We start from the raw sequence: 22,764 nt of genomic DNA on the forward strand, positions 1-22,764 counted from the left end.
GTTACGTGCACAGCGAAAGAGTAAGTAGACCCAATACTTACCGACGTGTGACACAGATGTCTTCCGGCTATTGGGGAGCTGTGAACGCAAGCTGTGCCAGACAATTCTTGTGTATAGTAAGTCCACTCCTGTAACTAGGTGTCGTAGCTGATACTGGAGCCTACAGAGCATAGTCAAGCTGAGAGTAACTTGAGCATGACAATGACACATGTATTGCCGCGCGTGAACACGCTCACGTGATGCTGTTGAACGCGCGCTCTTGCATCACTGACGCTGGTGAGTAACACTCAATCTCACGGCTTCACGAAGCCATACACTCCCTTCTGTGCCCGTTGCATCGGCACTCTGCTCGCAAGGAACTTCAAACATCGGAAACTCAGGAAGACGCAGACGAGGGAATCGACGGCAAGGGACTCGTCGTCGGAGAGTGAGACTAGGCGCCGGAAGCGATACTGCATATGGTAATAAGTCACGCTATCGTCACGCTGGGTAAAGGTCCAGATTTGCGTTACACCTTGTTACCTCTCCCTCTTCGAACTAGTACCATACTACAACAACACGATCTACGGTCTCTTATTTGGTGAGTGTACTCTGGGTGGGTACCCTCGATTACATTTTGTGACATTCATTCGTAGACCACCATCAACGGAGACGATACAGGTTAAATAGATCCAATCATCTGGGTAAAGGAACGTGTACCGCTTCTCTGCAATGACGGACACCCAACATCGTCGTGGGAAGCCATACAAGATGGCAATGTCTTCTACAAACGGCACCAGCTCTACTCAATACCCGGCAAGCTGCCCGACCTGGGCAACTTCATCGTCGCAGGATGTCGATACGGTGGCCCAATAGGCACGTCACACGAGCTTTGTGCTTCAGCAGCTGTCTCTGACCCGACTGCCATATAGCTCTCATGAGAGACACCACGAAGATGGTCGCCCTCGGTCTCGCCACGACGTCTTTCGCGAAGGCGCAGATTCACGTCTACTCCTCCGCCGGCGAGGGCCTGCTCATATTCAGTGTGGCTATCCCTTGCTCTCTCACCCGGGCACCGCTGACTTCGTGGTAGTGGGATCAAGGCAAGATTGTCCGGTTCGGGTGGACGCACGACGAGCGACTGGCCGTCCTGAATGACGAGGGTGTATACCGTCTGTACGACCTTCAGGGCGACTATCAGCAGCACTCGCTGGGCAATGAAGCAGCGGAGATGGGCATCATCGACGCGCGCATACACGAGGGCGGGCTGGTGGCATTGACGGGGTCGCTGACGTTACTGGAGGCGAAGGGGTGGGACGGTGGCAAACCGCTAACACTAGCGAATCCAGGTGAGTCCGAACCAGCTCCAGCAACTCCCGCGACACCAACGCGCACTGCTAGGTCTCACCCAGCCACCACACTCCTGGGCGGTCGTCCCGCCCGACCTCACCATCTCACGGCACGTCGAGGTGCTCCTTTCCGTCGACTCCTCCATCTACAGCGTCGACAACCTCGAGTCGCTCGACCAGCATCTCTCCCGGGGGCCGTTCACGTTCCTTGCGCCCTCGCCGAACGGCAAGTCCCTCGCGCTCCTTACCTACTCGGGTCTCCTCTGGGTCGTCTCGGCCGACTTCCAGCGAAGCCTCGCGGAATTCAACACGACGGACGTCGCGGGCGCGGTAGGCGACGTGAGCCAGGTTGAGTGGTGCGGGAATGATGCGGTGCTGGTGACGTGGGACGGTCTCGCAGTGTTGGTAGGGCCGTTTGGCGATACGCTGCAGTGCGTGTGTTCGAGTGCGCGGATCGATCCTACCTAACTCGTCTTAATAGGTACTTCTACTCAGGACCGACGTTTGCCATCACGGAAGTGGACGGTATTCGTGTCATTGGTCCCGACAGCTGCGACTTCGTCCAGAAAGTATCGCGTACGTCGTACGCATGTTGATGATCCATCTAACATCTAATATCACATCATAGCATCATCCGTCTCTGTGTTTAGACCAGGTTCTACGTCGCCATCAGCGATCCTATATGACGCCTGGGAAAACTTCATGCGGAAGTCGCCCAAGGCCGACGAAAGTATCCGGAACATTCGCCCCGAGCTCGGCGCTGCCGTTAACGAATGCATCGATGCGGCAGGACGGGAGTGGGAGCCAGCCTGGCAGCGGCGTCTCCTGAATGTGAGCACGCTTTTGCGCGCGGGGAATCGGCGCTGCTGACGCGTGATGGGCATGTAGGCGGCGAAGTTCGGACGGGCGTTCCTCGACTTGTACGACCCGACGGATTTCGTACAGATGGGACGAGCGCTCAAGGTTCTGAATGCCGTACGCTTCTACGAGATCGGCATACCCATCTCGTACGCCCAGTAAGCTCGACCCGTGCTTCTCCAGGTTGCCTCAATCAATTCGCTAAACTTTGCATCACGCAGATACACCCAGCTCTCACCTGCACACCTCATCGACCGGCTCACCGCGCGCAGCCTGCACCTCCTCGCGCTCCGCGTATCTTCCTACCTCTCGCTTAAGCCTGATGCCGTTCTCAAGCACTGGGCGTGCGCGAAGATCGTGCGCTCGAAACCGACTGCGACGGGAAGCGGTAGAGACGCGGAGCTCGACGGGGATGATGCGGTCTGTCGGAGCATCGTCGAGAAGTTCGAGAGCTTGGGCCGGGGCGACGTGAGCTATGCGGATATTGCGAAGCGCGCGTGGGAGGTCGGGAGGGCGACGCTGGCGACGAAGGTGGGTTGGAATTTCCTTCTGCTCTGTGGTTGTCTGAGGGTGGCCGCTGAGAGGTGTCGTAGCTTTTGGACCATGAACCGAGGGCTTCGGACCAGGTGCCGCTCCTTCTGAGCATGAAGGAGGACAGACTTGCACTTACGAAGGCGGTCGAGAGCGGAGACACCGACCTCGGTAATGTCCCAAATCATCAGTACTCAGTCGTTGTGTCTGACAGTTGCACGGTATAGTATACCATGTCCTCCTCTACCTCCAGCGCCGGCTACCCCTCGGCTCATTCTTCCGACTGATCGAAGAAGGCGGGTCGAAGCTCGCTCCAGCAAGCCGACTCCTCCAGGTATACGCGAGAGAGCAGAACAGGGAGATGCTGAGGGACTTCTATTACTCGGACGATCGACGCGTGGAGAGCGCCGTTCTCTGTTTGGAGGAAGCTGCGACAATGCAGGTGGGAGCCATCCTAAGCCTAATGAATTGTGTACTCATGGTGTTTGTAGGACCCGAACTCGAAGATCAGCTCGGTGAAGGCTGCACAGAAGTTCTTCTCCGAGGACAAGGAGCGAGGGTTCGAAGCTAAGGTTTGCGCCTCTAGTACTCTGTAGTTTGTCCATCATACTCACGTTGGATGTTCTACATACAAGATGACAGACGAGTACGCGCGATTACTGACTGCTCAGCAACAACTCGAGAAAGAGGCAGACGGGAAGATCGCATTCTTCGGGCAGAGCGTGAACGACACCATCCGAACCTGCCTCCTCAACGGCATGGCGAAGCGCGCAGACAAGCTCAAGGCGGACTTCAAAGTCCCTGAAAACGGTACGCACTCTCGACTCCTCCATGTCCCACCGCCAATGAACCTAATCATACTACAGCTTCTGGTATGTAAAGCTTCACGCGCTCACCGTAACTCGGGACTTTGACGGCCTCGACGCGTTCGCGCGCTCGAAACGGTCGCCGATCGGGTACGAGCCGTTTGTGCGGCACCTCGTCGAGAAGGGTCACAAGAAAGAGGCTGCGACGTACGTGCTCCGCTGTGACGCGCACAAGCGCGTGGACCTCTACGTGCTGTGCGATGAGTGGCGTGCGGCGGCGAAAGAGTGCAAGGAGCGTGGGGATAAGGCAAAGTTGGAGTGAGTCCTCGTTTTGGGTTACGAGGGGACGAGGGGAATGACTGACGTTGCCAAACAGACAATTAAGGAAGTCCTGCCCGAACTCACTTATTGCGAGGGAACTGGAACAAGCCGTAGCATCCATGAAGTGATGCAACATCGACCCGGAGTTGCGGTCACTGCTTGCAACGGGCGCGAAGTTGTGTGCTGTCTGAACTCAGGGCTGATAACGACTATGCCTCATGGACGTTCGCTCATGTCTCCCGAGGACTAAGTTCTTCAATTCTAGGACTTCATGGCACGGTGGCTTTGGTTACGCGAGTCTCAGTACATTAATCGCTAGGTATACATTGGAGCCGCTCTATCGTACATCTCTGCTTCCATCTCGTGTACTTTGCTTCAGTCGGTCTTGACCTTATCCTAGACGACATCCGGAAGTTAGTAACCGTGGGTATGGCCTATGTTGTGCTCACCGGCTGCCCAGTGCCGACCTGGTCTGCGGTCTGCTTGCCAGTCTCCGCACCCTTGAAGTATTCTGCAAGACCGTCCTTCTTGTCAGCCCCCCTTGTCCACTCGCTCATTGCAGGTGAAGCACGCACGTTGGCGCTGCTCAGCGTCGGACACTGCATCAGGCTTTGCGCCGCTTGCGCCCGTCACCCCCATAGGCTTGAGTCCTCGCCCGTCGCTTCGAGGGGCGGCGAGTTGGTTCCGGAGGTGGTTTTGCTGGACATGACTGTGGTTGTGAACGGAATCAAGTGTGGTGAGGATGGCAACTAAGGCGCGGTGGGTTTATATAGGGATGCCTACGGCTACGCCTGCAGTTTGCGTTCACACCGTGGCGCGTTCGCGGGCGACATGACGTCGTGTCACGAACGCGCCTCGTCACACGCACGTGATCTTCCGTCATCGTTGTCGAGATGGTCACATCCAGTGAACATTTAGTGACTTGAACAGTGACCTACGCAACTGAGACAGCCCGCGTCGACTTCGAGTCAGAACATCGCAATACAGTACATTCTTGTCCCCGCTCTTCTCTGGCTAGTGAATCCTACATATGTCGTCTCGTGAGATCTGCTTCTGTTGCCTCCTCGCTTCATGCGCGATTCGCTTCACTGTTTGGTCTTCAATACTCTTGCCACCACTCCTCGAATGGGGTCCAGCCAAGCCCGCCTTGGCCCTCCATGAGGTCCTCTGTCTCGCGCGTGTACAGCTGGCAGTCTCGTGGCCGCGTAGTAGCAGCGTCTCCCTACACGAGACCGATGCCGAGTAAGCAGCCATGTAAGCGGTCAGCGTGATGGTGAAGACAGCGAGAGATGAAAGTAACGCACCGTCGGGGCCTCAGCATCCGGGATAATGTGACTATGAGGCACGCCGAGGAGACGGGACAATATCAGACACATCTCGTACTTGGTGAACGGCTCGCTGGCAGAGTAGTGTAGGATCGGCGGGATAGCCTTCGAGGCGGGCAGTGCTATACAGATCCGCGGCATCAGCACTACATCGGCATGATCGCAAGCTTGGGCAACGTTTCCTTACAGGACAGCCGAACGAGGAAATCGGCGATGTCGACGACACACGTCGGATAACGCGTCGCGTAGTGGTCCATCTTGTATTGCTTCCCGCTCTGGTCCGCGACGACGTCTAGCAAGATGTTCACGGCAGTATCCGCGTTGTTGGGTGCGGGACCGTAGAGGACGGGCACCCGGAGGACGATTGCGCGTGCGTCCACGACACCGAGTACCGCGAGCTCACCGTCACGCTTCGTCCGCCCATAGAGGTTGACCGGGTTCGTGCGCGCGGAGGGCGAAACGGCGGCGAGGTGCCGTCAAAGACGTAGTCCGTGGAGATGTAGACGAGCGTGAACTTGAGCGCTTTCGCGGTTTTGGCGAGGTGCTCCGGGACGCCGACGTTGAGCTGTGTGATGGCATGTTCGAATGACTATCGACGACATCCGGTGTGCATGACTTACCTGCTGTGCGCCCTCTGGATTCTGGTTCAGCGCGGATCAGCTTATCGCTTCGAGCTGCAGCGATCGAGCGGACGCAACCTTCTCTGCGACATCCGGCCTGCGCTCTGCAGCGCAGTGGATCACCCCTGTTGTCACCCCACCAATTCTTCGGTTAGAAAAAGCCCATCATCAAGCGCGTTGTGCTCACAGTCAGGCTTGAACCCCATGAATACCCGCTCCACCTCCGCGGAATCGAGCAAGTCAAGCTTCTTGAGCTCCCCCGTCGGGCGCGAGTTCGCGAGTCCAAGAACTTCATGACCAGCAGCTTTGTAGGCTTTGTAGACGGCGGACCCGAGGATGCCAGAGGCACCTGGATGTGAAGCAACACATAGTGAGACAGCGCGACTCAGTGCTGAGTGAGCACTCACCTGTGATTATAACGCGCATGATGTCGTTTCAGCAGTTAGTTCTGTGCAGCTCCTCGATGATAAGCACACCAGAGAAGACGTAGAACAAGCCAATTGCTGAGAGATGGGATGAACGTAGACGATATGTAGAATGCACAAGTACACTGGCAGGACTTTCCGCAGGCGCCACTGGGAATCAGCCACTGCCGGATCGAGATCCACAGTACGTGCTCGGTACTTGCTTACGTACTACGTCGACCGCGGTTCAGTCGCTGCTGCCACAACAAACCAGACGTCGTCGTCAACTTCGCCATTATCGTCTATACATCATTGGATCCATCCTCTATCAATGCAGAGGCCATTTGAATCTCGAAAGACGGATGGCGAAAGCCACAGCTTACCGCTGGAGATCATTCAGCCTGTGAGTCCCGAGTCCTGAGTCTACCACATCTTCGGACCTACGCTTGACAAACACACGTACGTTTTACTATGATGCCGCACTAGATATTTTTGGATGCGATTGAAGGAGACCGCTCGATGGCTGCAGCACTGTCCCAGACATGCAAGACCGTCTACGCGTGGATCATCCCTATCCTCTACTCTACAGTCGTGCTGACGACGCCGACCCAAGCTGCCTCCTTTCAACGCGCGGTGCTCACTTCATTTAATTCGGATTCAGAAGGGCACACTACCGCCACACGTCTTACTGAACGCCCCCTTCATACTTATGTCCATCATCTCTGGGTAGGCAGGAACCGCCGGTCCCGAGCCAATCGCACAGGCACTCGTCCCCAACTCGGAGGGACGGGGCGCGAACGTGTTGGTCAAACTATCATCGGACGATCACGTCTATGGAATGCTACTCTTGGAATCGTCGAGCTGTGCCCAAGTCTGCGTACGCTGGCGATGATCGGCTATCCCGCTACGATCATAGGCGTAATCGTGCCCCACCTCCCAGTGACGCTAGAGTCGCTGTCAATTCGCGTCAGGAATCATGCGACCCTCGACCTACCAGACATTTCTCATCTCACTGCCCTTCGCGACATTGTTTTCGTGCACACGGAGCTCACCGACAAGACGGTGTGCCTCCTTCTGCGATCGCCCAGCGTACAGAGTATCACCCACCTATACAACTGCTCCAGACCCATGCCACCCGACCTCGGGTTTCCCCCGGATTCCAAGTGGGATAATGATAATCTAGGGATGGGCGTGTGCCAGCTTCGCCTCGTTGGCAAGCATGCCTCCCGTGGCTTCAAGCGGATGAGAATTGTCTCCCTGTTCGGAAGAGATACGTCCGCAGAGACGGAGCTTTCCGGGCTTCAGGACTATATGGCATCGGATGTGTATGACGCGCGTATTGTAGTGTCGGCAAAGGAGGGGTGCGATGGGTCCGGCGGCATGGACCACATCAAGAGGTGGTACGACGATTGGGTTGCGGGCCTCGGCCATGCCTCGCGCAGTTGTGTGCCACTCACGCAAGAACATGTTGGTCGTATTCGGGTCTCATTACTCTGAATGTCGATTGCTGAAGCTCTCCTTCCAGCCATCCTGGGACCTGTGATCAATGTTCGTGCGCTCCTGACCTACCAAGGTGCAAAATGTACGGGAGCTATCAGCGCGTGGCGGTTTCGAGTTTGATTTCGATTTCGCAATACTTGACTCTCGCTGTCCATTCTCACAATCAAAATTTGGCTTTCTCAACCGAACTGCAGGTATTGCGAGTTTCGTCGATGATCCTTCACTGAACGTTCGATCCCTGCTAAGATGAAACAGCATATCTCGATTACAAACCTCCCATAGCATCACAGACGCTAGTCGGGCAAGCCATTGGCATTTAACGCTGTGCGCATCCCAGGCAGCGCGCGGCAACCACACCTTCGGACGTACCTGGGGCTATACTCGTCGCATCAGCACACGTACGCTCCTTCGCTCCATCATGCAATACTGTACATCTCTCGCCTCTCCAGCGACATCGACGCAACGTTGCCCCCAAACTTGAATACAGGCGAGTGTGCTCTATACGTGACTTATGAGCAGACTAACGAATTATGACTCCCAGCGACGTATCTGTTAGCTCGTCTGAAGAGCTGCTTCGTTCATGCACTACCCCGTCGTCTGTCGTCGTGTCATGCAAGCGGTGACCGACGCGTGTCAATGGGTTGACAATCGGTGTGCGGGACGGGCGAATCGGACATCTTCCGAGTGCCCGTGCTAGAAGGCTGCAGGGTCTGGGCCATAGCTTCTCGGACGCATGACGCACAATCGTCTTGTTCGACCGCAGGACATATTACCAAGGCATCGTGAACTGCGGGATACCGCGTGCATCCGTATGTCCCAGCTAGCGTGCTCGATGGAAGCGTACTGAACTAAGTCAGACTTGGGTGAGTATACAGCTAGAGCAGGAGGTCCACCGTGTCCTAATCTATCGTGATATGGCACTGACTACTCGTTGCCAGGTACCAGTGCCGATACATCGGTACTCTCGTCACTAGCACCCATCGATTCTACGATGGCTACCTGGGCCGATCAGGGCTTCGATGAGTATCGTGGTGTTTCCGTTTCTCTCCCTAATGAGCGGGCCCTCGAAGTAGCCAGAGCAGGCGTACTGAAAGCGGAGTGCGTTCATATCTCTCTTGCAAGTCTGTTCTCTGACGCGGAAACTCGCGTTCCCAGTTCTCTACATAATGTTGTCTCTCATCGCGGAGACACCTCATCGGCAGTCTCACGGGCCACCTCCGTCCGCTCGTCCAGAACCGATGGTTGGAAGACGCAGCTGGCAATGTCGCGGACAACACGTCCCAGCTCTGGACCACCGCGCGCGCAACCGTGTGTTCTTCTGGCTACCTGCCGCGGCCTCCTCACCGCCGTGCGAGGCATCAGCACGTAGACGGAGCCCTTCCTACCACCACCGGTATGCAGTCGCCTGACTATCCACGCCCGCGGGCTCGTATTCTTATGACAGTGAGCCGTACTTCTCCTCGCCGCCGTCACACACATCCACGTCGTTGGTGAGTTGTCGACAATACCCCTGAACCTCCGCTTTGTCCTGACGTCGCTCCGTTACCTCGCGTTCTTCGTCGACATATACAACACACAGCGACATATGCCCTGTGTGATGTCGTTGTTTGGAATCGGAGATGATCCTGATCTTCCCCGAGATCAATGGCTCGGAGTACCTTGTGACCCGCATGGGCACCGCGATGGGCATACACAAAACGCTATGCGTGTTTCCGGGCGCGAGTAAGGATAACGTACGTATGCAGTAAGAAGCGGCTGCTATGTGCAGGACCGAGGGCCGGAAGTCTGCTAGGCCGAGGGCTGCTGATCGCCCGCAACTCTCGCGGGATAGAAGTGATCCTGGTATGTGCCGCTGTCTAAAAGTTATCCCTCGACTGACCTCTTGACTCAATTCTAGTGCTGTATGATGGTAGATGATGAATATTTGTCTAGCAAGGCTTTTGCTATGGTCGACGACCCGACTAAGACCGACATTGTGTGCGTGCATAGAACCTGTTTCTGGGTATCGCGACAGTGGCATATCGAATCATCCGTTCCCTGTGCGTGTAAATTTCTCTTTCATAAATACTAAATACAATCATAGCATGGACCTTTCGGAACCAACACAGGTAACGTACAAATACATTCTCGATCATACAAACACAATCTCAACTTGAGCAAACATACTTTGCACGATACTAGCTACCACTATCAAGCCGGGAATTGTTTTATGCACACTTCAAACTAGACACCAACATGTATGAAAGGTACCCATGACAACAGACTCTTCTCTGTATTGCCATACTGCTGCTGGAATTCCTGGATAGCATGGTGAAGGGCATATGCAGCCTTGCTACTATCAGGTTTCACATCCTTCAACAGATACTTGTAGACCTCATTGGCAATGATAGGGGCATCATCATCCATGATGCTCCACATGGTAGCAATGACACTGGAATAACTAGCAGCTAGCATCCCAGCAGCCAAGTGCATGGACTCTTCAGGGAGGTTCTCATCTCCAGATGCTGTTTGGCAGGCTGAGAGGAAGGCAAAATCTGCATGAGGCAAGACCTTCTGGATGATCCTTGACAATTCAATTTTCCCATTGTACAGATAGAAGGAACTGTCCAAAGGACTGGATATGTCTTGCAGTGCATGGCATGCAAAGTGGATCCAGCTGTGATCTTCCATGCCTTTCATGACAGCCTCAGTTGTAGCTTGAGAATGCTCTAACATTGTTAACTCAAGCTTTGTATTCTGCATGTTGGCCTTGATCCTTTGGAGCTCCTCCTTGGTATTAGGAAGAATCCTCTGGCCTGGTGTCTGAGGCTGACTGATAGCAAGGAGTCCATGAAACTCATGCTTCTCAATGGACTTAGCCTCTAGGAGAGAGGTAATAGTGGGAGTGTATGATGAGACCATAAAGTCTGAGACTTTGCTTCCTGTTTGGCCATCAGAGTATAGACCTGCTGCATGAATTGGAAGGAAGGCCATTGGACCTGTCAAACACCACCACAAGTGTGGAAAATCTTGGGATGGACTCAGACATGGTGTCTAGAATATTGTATTATTAGTCATGAAATGCTCAGTACCATGATAATACTCACCATATTGAGGCCCAAGATAATGGGTTCAGCTACAGATTGCCATAGTTCTGCAAGTATTTCATGCAAGGATTCAGTTGATGCTTGCAATGATACCATCCTAGCTGATCTGGTGACATCTCTGGCAGCTCTGCCTGCATTTTTCAGTAAATCCTTCAAGTTCTTCTGCATAGCCTCTGCCTTTGAGTAGTTGAAGTTAAACAAAGGTATATGTGTGGGCTCAGATGATCCTGGCTGCATGACTAGTGCATGACATTGATGTTGATAGACAGTGATGACAACTATGATGCCATATTGCGAGGCTTGCATGAGTTCAATGAGAGAATGAGGCTGCAGGAAATGCTCAAAGCCAGTAGTTGACTGTATTTTCTCAACAAGTAGCTCCCACTCCCTTGCTAACTGTCTATGCCTTTGGGCTGCCTGCTGAGATGTCTTGCTGGATTGCATACTCTGATTGACAGTCTCCCTAGCATTGATGGCTTGCAAGCTCTTAGTCACTGACTTAAATTCTTCAGCAAGAATAGGGTTGACTTGTTCAAGTGCCTCTACAGGAGATCTCAACCTCAACAGCTGTCCCCATAAGATAGAGCGTGCTTGCTCTAACCATTCAAGAGCTAATCCATATTGCTTACTCCCAAGGGCAACAATGACAGCTTCATTTGCAAGGTCCCCAATGACATTGACCCTGCTGTACCTCTTGCTCAATGGAAGGCCTTGCCATACCACTTGAGGTATCAACTTGATTGCATAGTCATAGGCATCAATAGTGGATTGATGCAGTGATGGATCAGCTGCTGACATTCTTGCCCATCTAAGGGTGAAGTCCAGCCTTTTGTCTGGCTGATGGACACTGAGTTTAGCCACCTGCCCATAGGCATTGCTTGCCTCCTTAATATCATCCAAATTCTTAGACCACTCATATCTGACATTGTATGCATTTCCCAGAGCCCCATAGCACATGGTCTTGTATGGATCTGAATCTATGGTTCTCCTCAAGGAATCTCTGGCCATGTCAATGGCTCTCTCAATATCATGAGGATCTTTGCTGTATTCAAATCTGGATAGGAGTGCATGTGATAATGCTGCAAAATGATATTCCTCTGGATTGAGCATGTGAGCAGTCATGTGTGCTGCAATTGCTTTGTCAACCATAGAAATGTCACTCCCACCAATGCCAAAGTGATCTGACTGCATCTGATATGAGGTACCAAGGTCAATCAACAGCTGAGGTCTTTTAGGATGATCAAGGGCCATGATATCACTGGCTTGGTTCAGCACTGAGACAGCCTCTTCAATGTCTGAGTAATTGAGAGTAAATTCATACTTCATTCTCAATGCATATCCAAGTTGTTGCATATAGAAGGGAGTCTCTGCATTCCTTTCACCAAGAAGGCCAATAGCAGCTTTGTAACTTGTGACTGCCTGCTCTATGTCCTCAATTTGATGCAACATACCAAACTGGCTCAGATGAATATTTGCTGTACTATTCAGGATCATAGGCTTAGCTGGGTTGTCCTCCTGAATATTGGCCCCATTCAATGCATCCAAGGCAGCCTCAAGATGCACAATATCCCCTGTCTGGGAAAACATGCAGGAGCATGCATTGGCAAGGTTGATCAAGTAGTGTGACTTTCTGGCATGAATTTGAGGAGCAGTATTCATTGCCATCTTATGTGCATTGACAGCCTCTTCAATATTACTCAATTGCCATGATTGTTGCCAAAGGCTGACATACAGAGTACCAAGAGTGTCCCAAAAGACATGCTTGTGCTGGCTATGATCTGGTGTTATCTCTAAGGAATGTCTTTGAAGGCTGAGAGCATTGTGCAAATCCTCAACATTATCACTATATTGCCAATGAGCATGGTAAGCATTGGCCAAGTTGTTGAGGTAGCCAGCCTTGGAAATATTGTGGTCTGCAGTAGACCCAACTACCAATGTACCAATGGCAATGGCCTCCTCTAGAAGCTCAACATTCCTTGTGACTTCAAATAGTTCTTGTTTCATCCACCCTAGGAGGCTCTGATACTTTGTCTTCTTGAAATCTCCATCATCCACAAGAGCCAGAGTTTTCTGGCATGCCTCAATAGCCTCATACAAAACATTTGGGTCATGAGAGAATTCATACTGTCTATCATATGCACTTGCCAATGCAAACAATGAAGTAGGCAGCAATGGACTGCCATGCTTCTCAGATAGCTTGATAGCCTCTTGTGCAAACAATACAGCACTCTCAATTGAGGACAATTCTCTTAGATGGTCATAGTATTTGCCATATGCTGTTGAGAGATTGATTGACAAGTCAATCAATCTTGCATCACTTGGGAAGTTCAACTTAGCCATTTCCAGTGTGGATATTGCTTTCTGCAATGCAGAGAAATCACCAAAGTCCTGATAGCTTATCAAGTACATGGCTCCTAAGTTGTTCAAGCCAAATGGGAGCACATGCTTGCGGTGGGCATTCAGAAAGCACAATGTCACACAGAGCTTGATTGTCTTCTCAATGTCAGCAAGGTTCCCAGTCTGGTTGTATCTTGCATATAGCTGATCACGCAGATCAGCTATGTGCCCGACCAAGTCCCGCAAGTCTTTGGCCTCTGAAGGGGATATGTCAGTAGGCATCGTTGTTTCCTCTGAAAAGGTGATGCAATCCCAGCTGAGCTTGTACGGGCTGTTGGGGACCTCGATGTTGACCATCCCTATAGGTGCGTCCATGAGTAGATCCCAGTAACAACGGGGTAACACTCTACCGATGATGCCGTCCACGACATCGGCTTGACTTGATAGAAGATCGCGGCCGGTCTGCGAGACTTGTCCAACAACACTGACCTCCTCGGACGACGCTTCGCGCAGTAGAGCGAAGTCGATCTGTTCGATGTCGCCAGGCCTGTGCGTTGTCGGTAGGCTGCTGCATGCTGAATATGAACGATATGACGCACAATTCGAGTTCACCGTCCGCGGTCCAGCAACGACGCGGTTCAGGCTGCGCTATGAGATCCAATCGCGCAACCTCGTCGCCTTCGATGGAAAGAGCGAGCGCGAACAGAGTATTGTCACTGTCGAGGATGTCTTCCTTGCTTATGACGGTGATGTCTACGAGACGGATGATCGTTGTGTCCAAACGTCCTAAAGATCACGAGAGTAGAGCATACCAGATATCCTAACGTTGAGCCCGAGGCTACGAGGTAATCGCAGGTAAGCTAATAGGACGATCTATTTGACCTGCAGTACACGCACCGTGCAATGATAGAGTCATGCGATGGGGGATCGGAGACGGGTACTTCGTCCGTCATGATTCTGTTGTGCTGGTCAGTGAAGTACAGCTCCCAAAAACTTGCGATCGGGGTAGGATGCAGAGCGATGAGAGATGGAGGTAGGTGTACGACACGAAGAGAGATGGCGCCCGACAGTGGTGTCTCGATAGGGCGCCCACCGTGGATATTGCTGGCTATGGCGGCGCCCACTCACAACCACCACCTGATGTCTACCCCCAGAGTATGCGGATATAGCCTCGCATCCTCTGATATCCTAGAGGCTTCAGAGAGGCATTCGCCGCGTACTATGCCGCACAGCGGTCCCATAGGAAACGAACATCTTTCGCGAATGAATGGCATACATACCGATACTATTAGCAGTCTAAGTCGATCTGAGGACGCTTGACCGCAGGGAGAAGGCTGGAAACGACGAGCAAAACCGATGCTGTGGTTTCGTTCAAAGAGGTTCAAAGTCTCTGCGACGGCGTTAAACGCGTACGCTTATGTAAGCCGACGTGTCATGCAATACAGGCAGTCAGCGCTAGTCAGCCACCGCCAGCGAGCACAACACCTTGCCAGCCTCCTCCTCCGTGTATTTCTTCCGTACAGTGCTCTGTCTTGCGTCCTTCCACCTGCCCCGACCACCTCTGTCCTTTCTCCGCGCTCTCCGGTCCCAACAGCGCCTCACGAACCCGGCACTAGTCTTCACGATCCGCGTGAACGCGTGCCAAGATGGAACAGCAGACGAAAGCACCGCAGGACCTCCGGAATGTCGTCAATTATCTGCGCAGTAGCAAGGCTGGGTTGAAGATCCGGGTGGGCATCTTGAACGGGAAGCGGATAGACTACTTCAAAGGTACGTGGCACGATCGCCACCCTGGTGTCCACTCCGGACGGGTGCGGAACACTGTCTCTGGTCCACCGTAGCACCGATGTCTCAATGAACGTTGTAACGGATGATTGTACAATGTGTCTTCGCTTCCAGAGCTAAGCTGGCACGTTCATCTAGCCTCGACGCTTCGTCTGAGCCTGCTCCGCTGAGAGCCGCTGCAGAGCTACTTGCACCGTTCACTTTGTCCTTCGGTGCTGGAAGATCTGCAATGGCGCGCTGGTCGCCGTATCGCATTACATCTGGCTGCAGGTCGGTTGAGATACGTGTCGACCGCACTCGCGTTCGGGAGTGGCGAGCAGGCTGTCGCCCCGGGATACACGAAATTGACGAGGTCTCCCACAGGCAAAGGCGCAATCAAAGCCCTCCTCTCACCAGCCTACGCCAAGCTCAAAAACGTCCCACCCGTCACAGACGAGCAGGAAGCCGCCACCGTCCTCACCTCCGTCATCCCTTTCGCCTTCTATCTTCACGTCGACCGCGGGCAGCCATCCGGCTCCTCGTCCAATTCACCCAAGATGCTCACCGTCGAGCAGATGCAGACCGCGTTCGACGCCGCACACTATTACGCGTGGTTCTACGAGGGCTCGCAGTGGACGACGTACGCCGGCGGTCTCGCCATGGTCGCGATCATGCTCGCCGGTGTCATGTTCCCACTATGGCCGCCAGTCATGCGGCTGTACGTGTGGTACCTCAGTATCGGCGTGCTCGGCCTCGTCGGTCTGTTCTTCGCGATCGCCGTCGTTAGATTGATATTCTATATCATCACCGTCATCGTGGCGAGTCCTGGGATTTGGATATTCCCAAAGCTGTTTGCAGACGTCGGATTTGTGAGTCCTTTGTCTTACGCGCGATGCCCTGGGGGAGTACGCCGCGGAGTCGAAGTGAACTTTGTCTTTCCGTCTCGCGGCGTTCTCTGTCCCCAGCTAGCATGCCCGGCTTTCCCGTCTCACATCTGGGAGCACCCGACTGACGAGCTCGCGTTCACGTAGGTGGAATCCTTCATCCCTCTATGGGAGTGGGACTACCCAAAAAGAAGGGCAAGAAGAGACGCGCCGAGAAGGGAAAGGGCCGTGCCGCGCCCGCAGAAGAGGGCGGCGCACACATCGAGGAGATCGCCGACTCAGGCAGCTCGCGTCCAGCAAGCAGGACCGCGCGCGTGGAGGATGTCGCCGAGGAGGACTAGGGCTGACGCGCTCGCGGGTCGTGGCGCAAGGATGGATTGGTGTATCAGTTGCGTTGAGGGTGATCCGCTGTATCTATTGGCTAGGCATGCTTCTCTCGTTGGGAACACATAATCTATTTTAATCCGATTAGTGCTCTATGTGGAATTACTTGCGGGCGGAGAGGCGGTAGGAAGGGAAGGGGTGGCACGTTTTGAAAGACGGTCGAGCCGCCGGAGCGCTGTCTGGGCTTCGATGACGCCCTCGCGCATCTTGATGCTCTGTGCTTGTTCGAGGCTCTGCTTGAACAGCTGGCGCGACTGGTCCATATCACCACCCATCTGTCCGCCGGGTCGTAAGTCGTAGCTGCAAGAAAGGACGAGACAACCCACCTCGTGAAGGGATCCGAGATTGAAGAGCACAGCCGCAAGAGTCTGCTCGCACAGCCATAGTTCTTCGGGGTCACCACCAGAAGCCTTTGTCTTTTCGATCGTGGCGAGCCCTTGCTGTGCCCATGCGATGGCCTGCGCCCGCTGCTCGTCGGATTGCTTGCCACGGATGCTCAGCTCCGCGAGGTTGTTCATTAGCTGCGCTCCTACGAAGACGATCAGACGAGAATTCTAGGAATTGTGAGTCGAGCCTACCTCTGCACCGCTCCTCCACCGTCGCCTTCTTTTTACTCGAAGGCGGAGGGACGAGCAGGCTGATAGCCTGTAGATACAAAGGCATCGCATACCTGAAGCCCAAGTCAGCTAATCTCACGACTCCAACAAGACCTACGCACTCGACGTTTCCTTCCCTCGCGTAGAACCGGCCAAGGGCCTCCAAAGGCGCTCCAACGTCCGTCTTCGTCACCCACGGTGGCATCTCCAGCTCCGCCAGCATCAGCGGGATGCTCCCCTCCTGCGCCTCGCCTTCAACGACGAGCTCGCCCTTCCTAGTCTCGTCGCGGAGGATGCGCAGGAGCTCCTCGACGGCGTAAGTCAGCCAGCGCTCCTCCTCCGCGACGGGCAGCTGGTACGTCTCCGCCATCTCTCCGAGTTTGGATGCGATCGCGACCGCGCGCATTCGCTCGGGGCCCGTGAGCGGTGATGCGGCGTTGGCGGCGCGTAGGCGAGACAGGGCGTCGGTGTAGACTTCGAACGCGGGCTCTGGGCGGTCGGCGGCTTCGAGCGTGGACGCGAGCGCGATGGCTATGCCGGAGAGCTTGAGGTGGGGTGAGGGCGAGAATGTGGCGAGCGGAAGAGCGAGTGCAGTTTCGTATGCGCTGCATAGACGATGTTAGGTGAGAACGGCGGTATGGTGAGAGAGGAGACGGACCGGCGAAGGTATCGCTCGCTTAAAATGAAGTCACCTTGGTTCTTGGCCTTGATGCCGGCGCGCAAGTCGCCTCGAACTTCCTGCGGCCACATAGTGAACATAGAGTAGAATTCATATCTAAAAGACAGAAATATCAGCTGCCTGCCCAGCTAGTTTGACCGAGACGATGAGAGAGCGCGACAAAACTGCCTTCGAAAAGGCCATGTTGACCCTGGCCCGATCGGAAAGGAAGCGAACAACAAGTTTTCTAGCTACCATCTGTGCGCCCAATGTCCCTGAAAGTCAACAGCAAGAAGATAGTGACGGACCAGTTTCACCTGGTCCTAGCGCACACTGAACTTCACGGCGCCGACAGAACAGGTTATGTCGAATACCACTTCGCCGGAAGTAGTAGCCTGCGACGCGAGGGCTAACAGCGAGAGCCAAGCCCATGTAAGGGCGGGCAATGCTCGCTGGGGGGATCAAGCACGAGATTGTGAGCGCCGCGCAGATAGACCTGACTGTCAACATGGCACCACGGACAAGACAGTCAACAATTATACGCGTACATACGATGGCCCAACAACCCCCGTTCTCGCAGACGACACAAACGTACGTACATGCACGCTGAAGGACGTGGACGGCAAGATTGATCCAGCAGTAGACGCCACACGCCTTGATCCTGGTCAGGGCGAGTCTGCTCTCGCCACCCAGAGACGTGAGGTCGATAAGTTTGGAGCCCCCGGGGTTGTCGGTACGTGGAGAGATAGCTCCGGACATAGGGACAAGAACGGTGTATCACGCAGTCTCTGCACCTCTGCGTCGCGCGCACGACAGTTCCATGTCTACATCTCAGTCCACCGCCTTCATCGTCTCATCCACCTATTCAAACGCCAAAGCATTCTCTCGCCACCTTCAAACGGTGGTTTGGGGAGGAGAATCGGAATACCCACGTAAAGGTGGATTCGGACACAGAGAACGCGCAACAGACCACTTACACGCCATATGCGGTGGATCCCAGGCCTAGCGCAATAAGGACTGTAAACACAGTCGATATGCGGGAATTCGAGCGCGCCCATTGTAGCGGCGAAGACGCATAGCTGCGCGTGAAGGGTTGCAGGTAGTGCCGGCGGCAGATGGGCCCGAAGTGATTGTTCCACTGAGGGGAAGCCTTGGGGTGAAAAGTGCGCTTCAGTGTGTTGGTAGACCTGTTCATGGCGCAATGAGAGAGACAACGCCGCAAGGGCGGTAGGCGAAGAACTGGGTTGCCTGAGCGGGAGGTCGAGGATGGAGGAGTGGGAGGTCGTCAGTCACTGCGTCTTGCGGCCCGGGGCACCAACGGACGCGACAGTCACGTGTTGCCATGTTGACGCGGTCGCGCGTCGCGTCGCGGTTGTGGCTGAACCAAGGCTGAATCGTCCTCGACGACCGATGACGACCTCAGGCTCCGGAGACATGCAGCCTGATCCAACGAACTCGAGAATCAGTGTCCTCTGTCAAGTTCGGACGCACGGCACCAAGCTGGCACTGGCCGAAGGATCTGCTCACTACGATATCGTGATCACGGTGGAATCACTACAACAACTCTTCGGGAGTGTACATACAACAACATTCTCCGGACAGTAGGTACGCAATACAACTGCTACAGAAGCTACTGCTACATATAATACTGACTCGGTCCGCTAATGATTCACGTAGATTCCGTACTGATCTTGTACTGCGCAATGAATTGCAGAGGAATATCCTTCACATCCGACTCCCCGGATTTCTTCAGCACGAATTCCTTGCACGCGACATGTGTATCGCCGTCGAAATGCCGTCTGAAGGGGTCGCAGCGCGTGGTAGTCCACTCGCAGACGGGGCACTTGTATAAGACTTTCGCCCCGTGCTGCTTAGTCCTGTTCTTGTGTCGCGAAAGATTCTGCGCCGAAGCAAAGGACTTGGAGCATCCGGGAAGATCACAAAGGTACTTTCCCGGGCCGCCACGTCGACCGTTCGACGATGTCTTCTGTCGTCCAATCTCAGTAGGCAGGACAGCAAGGAAGGCTGGACAACTCACCTGGGTTGGCGGAGACAAGACACTCCCGACCTCAGCAGAAGAATCATCTGCGACGGATGACATGGCCTTCGAAGGCAGGGATAAACGTCCGACAACGAACGTTTTCGCTTCAGCGCCGTACGCTCGGGCTCGTCCGGGATAGTGGATGCCGAGGAGGAAGGAGTGGAGCGTGTCGGTGACGCGAACGGGAAGAGACAGCCGTCTGCGACTCTGCCCAGGCCTCGCCAGAGTCTGAGACGTCAGACAACGTTGTAGTCGACAATGCGGGGGTGGGTACGTGCGGCTGCTGGCGAGGACCGACTTCCGTCGACGGTAGTTCTACGGTGTCGAGCGTCGTAGAGACTTCCTCCATGATTGGCAGCCCCTGCACTAATCGACGAGCCGCGTCGAGGGGTGATTCGGTCACAGCGAATCCCAGCAGCCCGTCAATGAGCACACAGTTCTCCGGCTCAAGGAACGATATGGGCATCTTCCGGGGGTCTTCGAAGATGGGATCGACCATTCGTGGCTCATCTACAAGGCTAAGTGGGTCTTCGTACTGGTTATCGTACTGTCGTAGTTGTCAGTCTTAGTATAATCTTCAAGTTGATCGGAGCGAAGACCTACAAGTCTCTCTTCGAGCATGTTGATTATTTCTCGTGCAGCTTGCATATCGATACTGTCTGTCATCTTGTATGCGAGGGTTACTGATAGAGCTTCAGGAGGTTGGTAGAAGATTGGCTGGGGCAGGGAGGATGCGGGGGATCAGTCGCGTACGACGGGAACTTGGAGGCGTGGCGGCCGGGAGCGCACCGTATTTATGTCTCTTCGACGAGGACCCCGCGTCCAGCTATCCAGTAGCCCGGAAATGGCCGCCGGTCGCGTATCGTTTGCACGAGATCTGGCCGACGTCGGTCGTGCGCACGAGCCAGTTGGATAAAGTGCATCCGGGAAATGAACGCGTATTCCTACAGCACATGTCATTGGGATCAAAACCTGGCGTTCCGACAGAAGCATGCTCGAAGGCCGAGACACATGCCGCGCGTTGACTAATTGCCTCCTCCGTCTTGCATTGTCCCCTGCGATCGGTCCAAATTGGGATGACCCTCCAATGCAGTGTATCCGTGCACCGGCGCGCAGCCTGCGCTCGCCAAGCACATCAGATATGGCGGGCCTTGTAATGGTGCCGCGCGCCCCCTTCTCCGTTCTTCGGCCGCTGGTCGGGAACGTCCGTGGATCCCTGGATAACGGCGAGCAGGCATGCGCACGCGTCTGGCCCCGCGACAACATCCCGACCAATGGCGTCGCGCGAAGCAACCCCGCCGTACATGCCCAGGGACACCCCAGTCCCTCGTGTCGGGGTCCGGTTACGGGGATGATCCCGTACATACCGAATTCCGGTCTTCCTAGAGGGTAAGTCAGCTTTCAACGTATACAGATTTTAAGCGGCCTTCCTACCACATACCATAATTATTCAGCGTTATCACGACGAAACGATGCAAATGTCAGTAATGGCTCCTCTCTCTTCTGTCCCCCTCATGCTGTCGTACGACATTGAGGGGCCGGCCCTGGGATTTACTGGGGGATGTATGGGTGAGTGAATCTCTCATCGGAAATCGGTGGATAAGTATATCTCAACAGACGTACAGCGCTACTTGACTTGCAACGCAGAGCACCGATCATGGGGAGCTCGGGTAGTTGTCTCGCCTCGAGACCTTCCTGCTAGTGCTGCTAGTGCTAATAGATTGGTGCGCGCTCAGACGCATAGTTTGTTTCCGTATTCATTCCGGGTCCGACAGCACGACAATGGTTCTCGACCAAAATGGAACGCTCAACGCCAATGTCTCGAGGAACAATTTACTCGGGATGTCACGTCGAGCTTGTGTCCGACGTGCGCTCAGGCTGCACTACCTCCGATATGTAAGCACTGGCAGCATTGAGTCTTGTGAGGACAATCTCACTGACGCACTCGATCTCGAAGGCTATCGTAGCTACGATCGCTGCTGCTCTGCCCGGTTGAGGAGGCACATCTGCATTGGCCAAGTCGATCCATTGACCGAGTTCATAGGTCCATCGCATTACGTGGATCGGACGAAGGTGGTTCGTTTTGGTGGTGCCCCTTGAATCATCGTTCACGGAGGGCATTCGCAGTTGACCAAGAAGCGCGAGCAGTACCACAGGTCTGTCAGGCTCACATGGTATGTCTCCTCCGCTAAGTGCCTTCCGTGAAGCGGTGCAGTTTGGCTGAGGTGCTGTCGGGTAGTGACACCGAGACAGCCTCGCTCCGGTGGTCAAAGACCCCGGACACAAGAGTACTGGAAGCAAACGGAGATCGCGCATCGGGGAGTCCTCGACAAGCCGCCAGATCTGGCAGGTGTGTCCGTCGCTCAAGAAAATGTCGAGTTGGGTTGAAGTCAGTGTTCGTGTGCACTGACATCTTGCCTCCAGTTTGTTTGTCCTTAAACCTCCCCTTCCACTTTCAAGGATACCGTAAAGACCGCTACGGTTATGCGTTGATTTTGCTTACAGTGCGTTCAACTTGACGTTCATGTTGGTTACCCCACTATCTCTCGCAGGTAACATAGCACATTGCCTGGTCTTCAGGTTCCCCGATGCGATCGTCAAGAAGTAGTACTCTGCGTCAGACAGCATTATCCGACTTGTATGGGTCAAATCCGACTATCAGTACATTTGGCAGTATAAGTAAATAATTCAGGATCTCAACACTGGTGATCCGTCGTCACAGACAGTGAAATGCGAGTCGTGCCTTAGAGTATGACTTGGAGAGCCTGTCGCGGCAGATGCCGCCGACGTCTTCTCATCGAGACCCACGGGCCTCACGCAGCCCTTCAAGGGGACAGGCGGCCGCCGATGGATTGGCACATGCACTGACTCGGAGGCCATGTACATCAATCAGGGGAGGAAGTGCGGCCGGGAATTGGACGTACTAGACCTTGATGCGTGCAGTACCTTACAATCGTGATCTCGTGCCATTTCGGGAAGTCCGGACAGAAGGATGTCGCAGGTTTCACGGGAGCAGTAGCCAGCAGTAATCGCAAGAGGGTTGGGTTCCACGCTCGTCTTGCATTGTCCTCCTGATGTGGAAGTCCCCCGCTCCCGCACAGGCAGGGCTAATCTCGCCACTCCGATCAGATACGGCGTGTCCGGTATTAGAGTGGGACGATCCCTTCTCCGCCGAGTCTGCGCCGCCCGTAGGAAGCCCGCCCTGGAGCAGATTTCCCGGTGCGCGCGCCCCGCGTCGAGATCCGGGCTGATGCCGTCGTGGGCAACAGGCGCGCCTGCCACGTATGACAGTCTTCTCCTACGACCGGCGGCGATGGCTGG

At 54.4% G+C, this 22,764-nt stretch overlaps 7 protein-coding genes across 7 annotated transcripts; 3 read left to right on the plus strand and 4 right to left on the minus strand.

Moving 5' to 3' along the window:
- Positions 1-56: 56 nt before the first annotated feature.
- On the plus strand, positions 57-3,972 carry B0H18DRAFT_1082897 (vacuolar protein sorting-associated protein 16; the record flags this gene model as incomplete). Its single annotated transcript, XM_048031600.1, has 15 exons — positions 57-116; positions 690-855; positions 912-1,024; positions 1,073-1,328; positions 1,381-1,759; positions 1,810-1,904; positions 1,957-2,159; positions 2,217-2,344; positions 2,408-2,717; positions 2,780-2,888; positions 2,945-3,159; positions 3,209-3,289; positions 3,353-3,514; positions 3,600-3,841; positions 3,900-3,972. 15 exons carry the CDS (start codon positions 57-59, stop codon positions 3,970-3,972), a joined length of 2,592 nt encoding a protein of 863 aa, XP_047897977.1.
- Positions 3,973-4,808: 836 nt separating this feature from the next.
- On the minus strand, positions 4,809-6,354 carry B0H18DRAFT_981795 (NAD(P)-binding protein). The gene is made up of 8 exons (XM_048044497.1): positions 6,197-6,354; positions 5,977-6,138; positions 5,868-5,914; positions 5,790-5,810; positions 5,654-5,734; positions 5,357-5,579; positions 5,149-5,291; positions 4,809-5,066 (listed from the first exon to the last, which is right to left on the minus strand). The coding sequence occupies exons 1-8, from the start codon at positions 6,213-6,215 to the stop codon at positions 4,944-4,946; spliced, it is 819 nt and encodes a 272-aa protein (XP_047897978.1). The 5' UTR covers positions 6,216-6,354; the 3' UTR covers positions 4,809-4,943.
- Positions 6,355-6,428: 74 nt separating this feature from the next.
- On the plus strand, positions 6,429-7,930 carry B0H18DRAFT_600324 (uncharacterized protein). The gene is made up of 2 exons (XM_048038726.1): positions 6,429-7,660; positions 7,719-7,930. Exons 1-2 carry the CDS (start codon positions 6,713-6,715, stop codon positions 7,734-7,736), a joined length of 966 nt encoding a protein of 321 aa, XP_047897979.1. The 5' UTR covers positions 6,429-6,712; the 3' UTR covers positions 7,737-7,930.
- Positions 7,931-9,916: 1,986 nt separating this feature from the next.
- Positions 9,917-13,398, minus strand: B0H18DRAFT_870433 (CHAT domain-containing protein; the record flags this gene model as incomplete). Its single annotated transcript, XM_048040096.1, has 2 exons — positions 9,917-10,726; positions 10,780-13,398. The coding sequence occupies 2 exons, from the start codon at positions 13,396-13,398 to the stop codon at positions 9,917-9,919; spliced, it is 3,429 nt and encodes a 1,142-aa protein (XP_047897980.1).
- Positions 13,399-14,762: 1,364 nt separating this feature from the next.
- On the plus strand, positions 14,763-16,217 carry B0H18DRAFT_870391 (translocation protein Sec62-domain-containing protein; the record flags this gene model as incomplete). Its single annotated transcript, XM_048040091.1, has 3 exons — positions 14,763-14,886; positions 15,265-15,749; positions 15,912-16,217. The coding sequence occupies 3 exons, from the start codon at positions 14,763-14,765 to the stop codon at positions 16,215-16,217; spliced, it is 915 nt and encodes a 304-aa protein (XP_047897981.1).
- Positions 16,218-16,234: 17 nt separating this feature from the next.
- B0H18DRAFT_981821 (uncharacterized protein) lies at positions 16,235-18,679 on the minus strand. The gene is made up of 6 exons (XM_048044498.1): positions 18,380-18,679; positions 17,403-17,519; positions 16,867-17,349; positions 16,727-16,818; positions 16,475-16,677; positions 16,235-16,423 (listed from the first exon to the last, which is right to left on the minus strand). Exons 1-6 carry the CDS (start codon positions 18,595-18,597, stop codon positions 16,241-16,243), a joined length of 1,296 nt encoding a protein of 431 aa, XP_047897982.1. The 5' UTR covers positions 18,598-18,679; the 3' UTR covers positions 16,235-16,240.
- Positions 18,680-18,945: 266 nt separating this feature from the next.
- On the minus strand, positions 18,946-20,337 carry B0H18DRAFT_1101879 (uncharacterized protein). The gene is made up of 5 exons (XM_048032534.1): positions 20,233-20,337; positions 20,047-20,160; positions 19,718-19,990; positions 19,441-19,671; positions 18,946-19,389 (listed from the first exon to the last, which is right to left on the minus strand). Exons 2-5 carry the CDS (start codon positions 20,107-20,109, stop codon positions 19,072-19,074), a joined length of 885 nt encoding a protein of 294 aa, XP_047897983.1. The 5' UTR covers positions 20,110-20,160; positions 20,233-20,337; the 3' UTR covers positions 18,946-19,071.
- Between the last annotated feature and the right edge of the window lie 2,427 nt (positions 20,338-22,764).

The sequence above is a fragment of the Fomitopsis serialis genome, assembly GCF_022376445.1.
Source record: "Fomitopsis serialis strain Sig1Antser10 chromosome Unknown B0H18scaffold_7, whole genome shotgun sequence".
In the NCBI taxonomy this organism is placed as follows: Eukaryota; Fungi; Basidiomycota; class Agaricomycetes; order Polyporales; family Fomitopsidaceae; genus Fomitopsis; species Fomitopsis serialis.

Excerpts from the sequence above, each read along its gene's own strand:
- B0H18DRAFT_981795 (XM_048044497.1), bottom strand. Across the intron at positions 5,811-5,867 it reads GGCCGGATGTCGCAGAGAAG|AATCCAGAGGGCGCACAGCA; the intron begins GTTGCGTCCGCT and ends GCGCTGAACCAG. Across the intron at positions 5,735-5,789 it reads ATCCAGAGGGCGCACAGCAG|CTCAACGTCGGCGTCCCGGA; the intron begins GTAAGTCATGCA and ends GCCATCACACAG.
- B0H18DRAFT_600324 (XM_048038726.1), top strand. The coding sequence starts at position 6,713 with ATGGCTGCAGCACTGTCCCAGACATGCAAGACCGTCTACGCGTGGATC.
- B0H18DRAFT_981821 (XM_048044498.1), bottom strand. The coding sequence starts at position 18,597 with ATGAACAGGTCTACCAACACACTGAAGCGCACTTTTCACCCCAAGGCT. Across the intron at positions 16,678-16,726 it reads GGTGGAGGAGCGGTGCAGAG|GAGCGCAGCTAATGAACAAC; the intron begins GTAGGCTCGACT and ends TCGTCTTCGTAG. Across the intron at positions 16,424-16,474 it reads ATCTCGGATCCCTTCACGAG|ATGGGTGGTGATATGGACCA; the intron begins GTGGGTTGTCTC and ends CCCGGCGGACAG.
- B0H18DRAFT_1101879 (XM_048032534.1), bottom strand. The coding sequence starts at position 20,109 with ATGACAGACAGTATCGATATGCAAGCTGCACGAGAAATAATCAACATG. Across the intron at positions 19,672-19,717 it reads GTCCTCGCCAGCAGCCGCAC|ACTCTGGCGAGGCCTGGGCA; the intron begins GTACCCACCCCC and ends CTGACGTCTCAG. Across the intron at positions 19,390-19,440 it reads TCTTGTCTCCGCCAACCCAG|AAGACATCGTCGAACGGTCG; the intron begins GTGAGTTGTCCA and ends ATTGGACGACAG.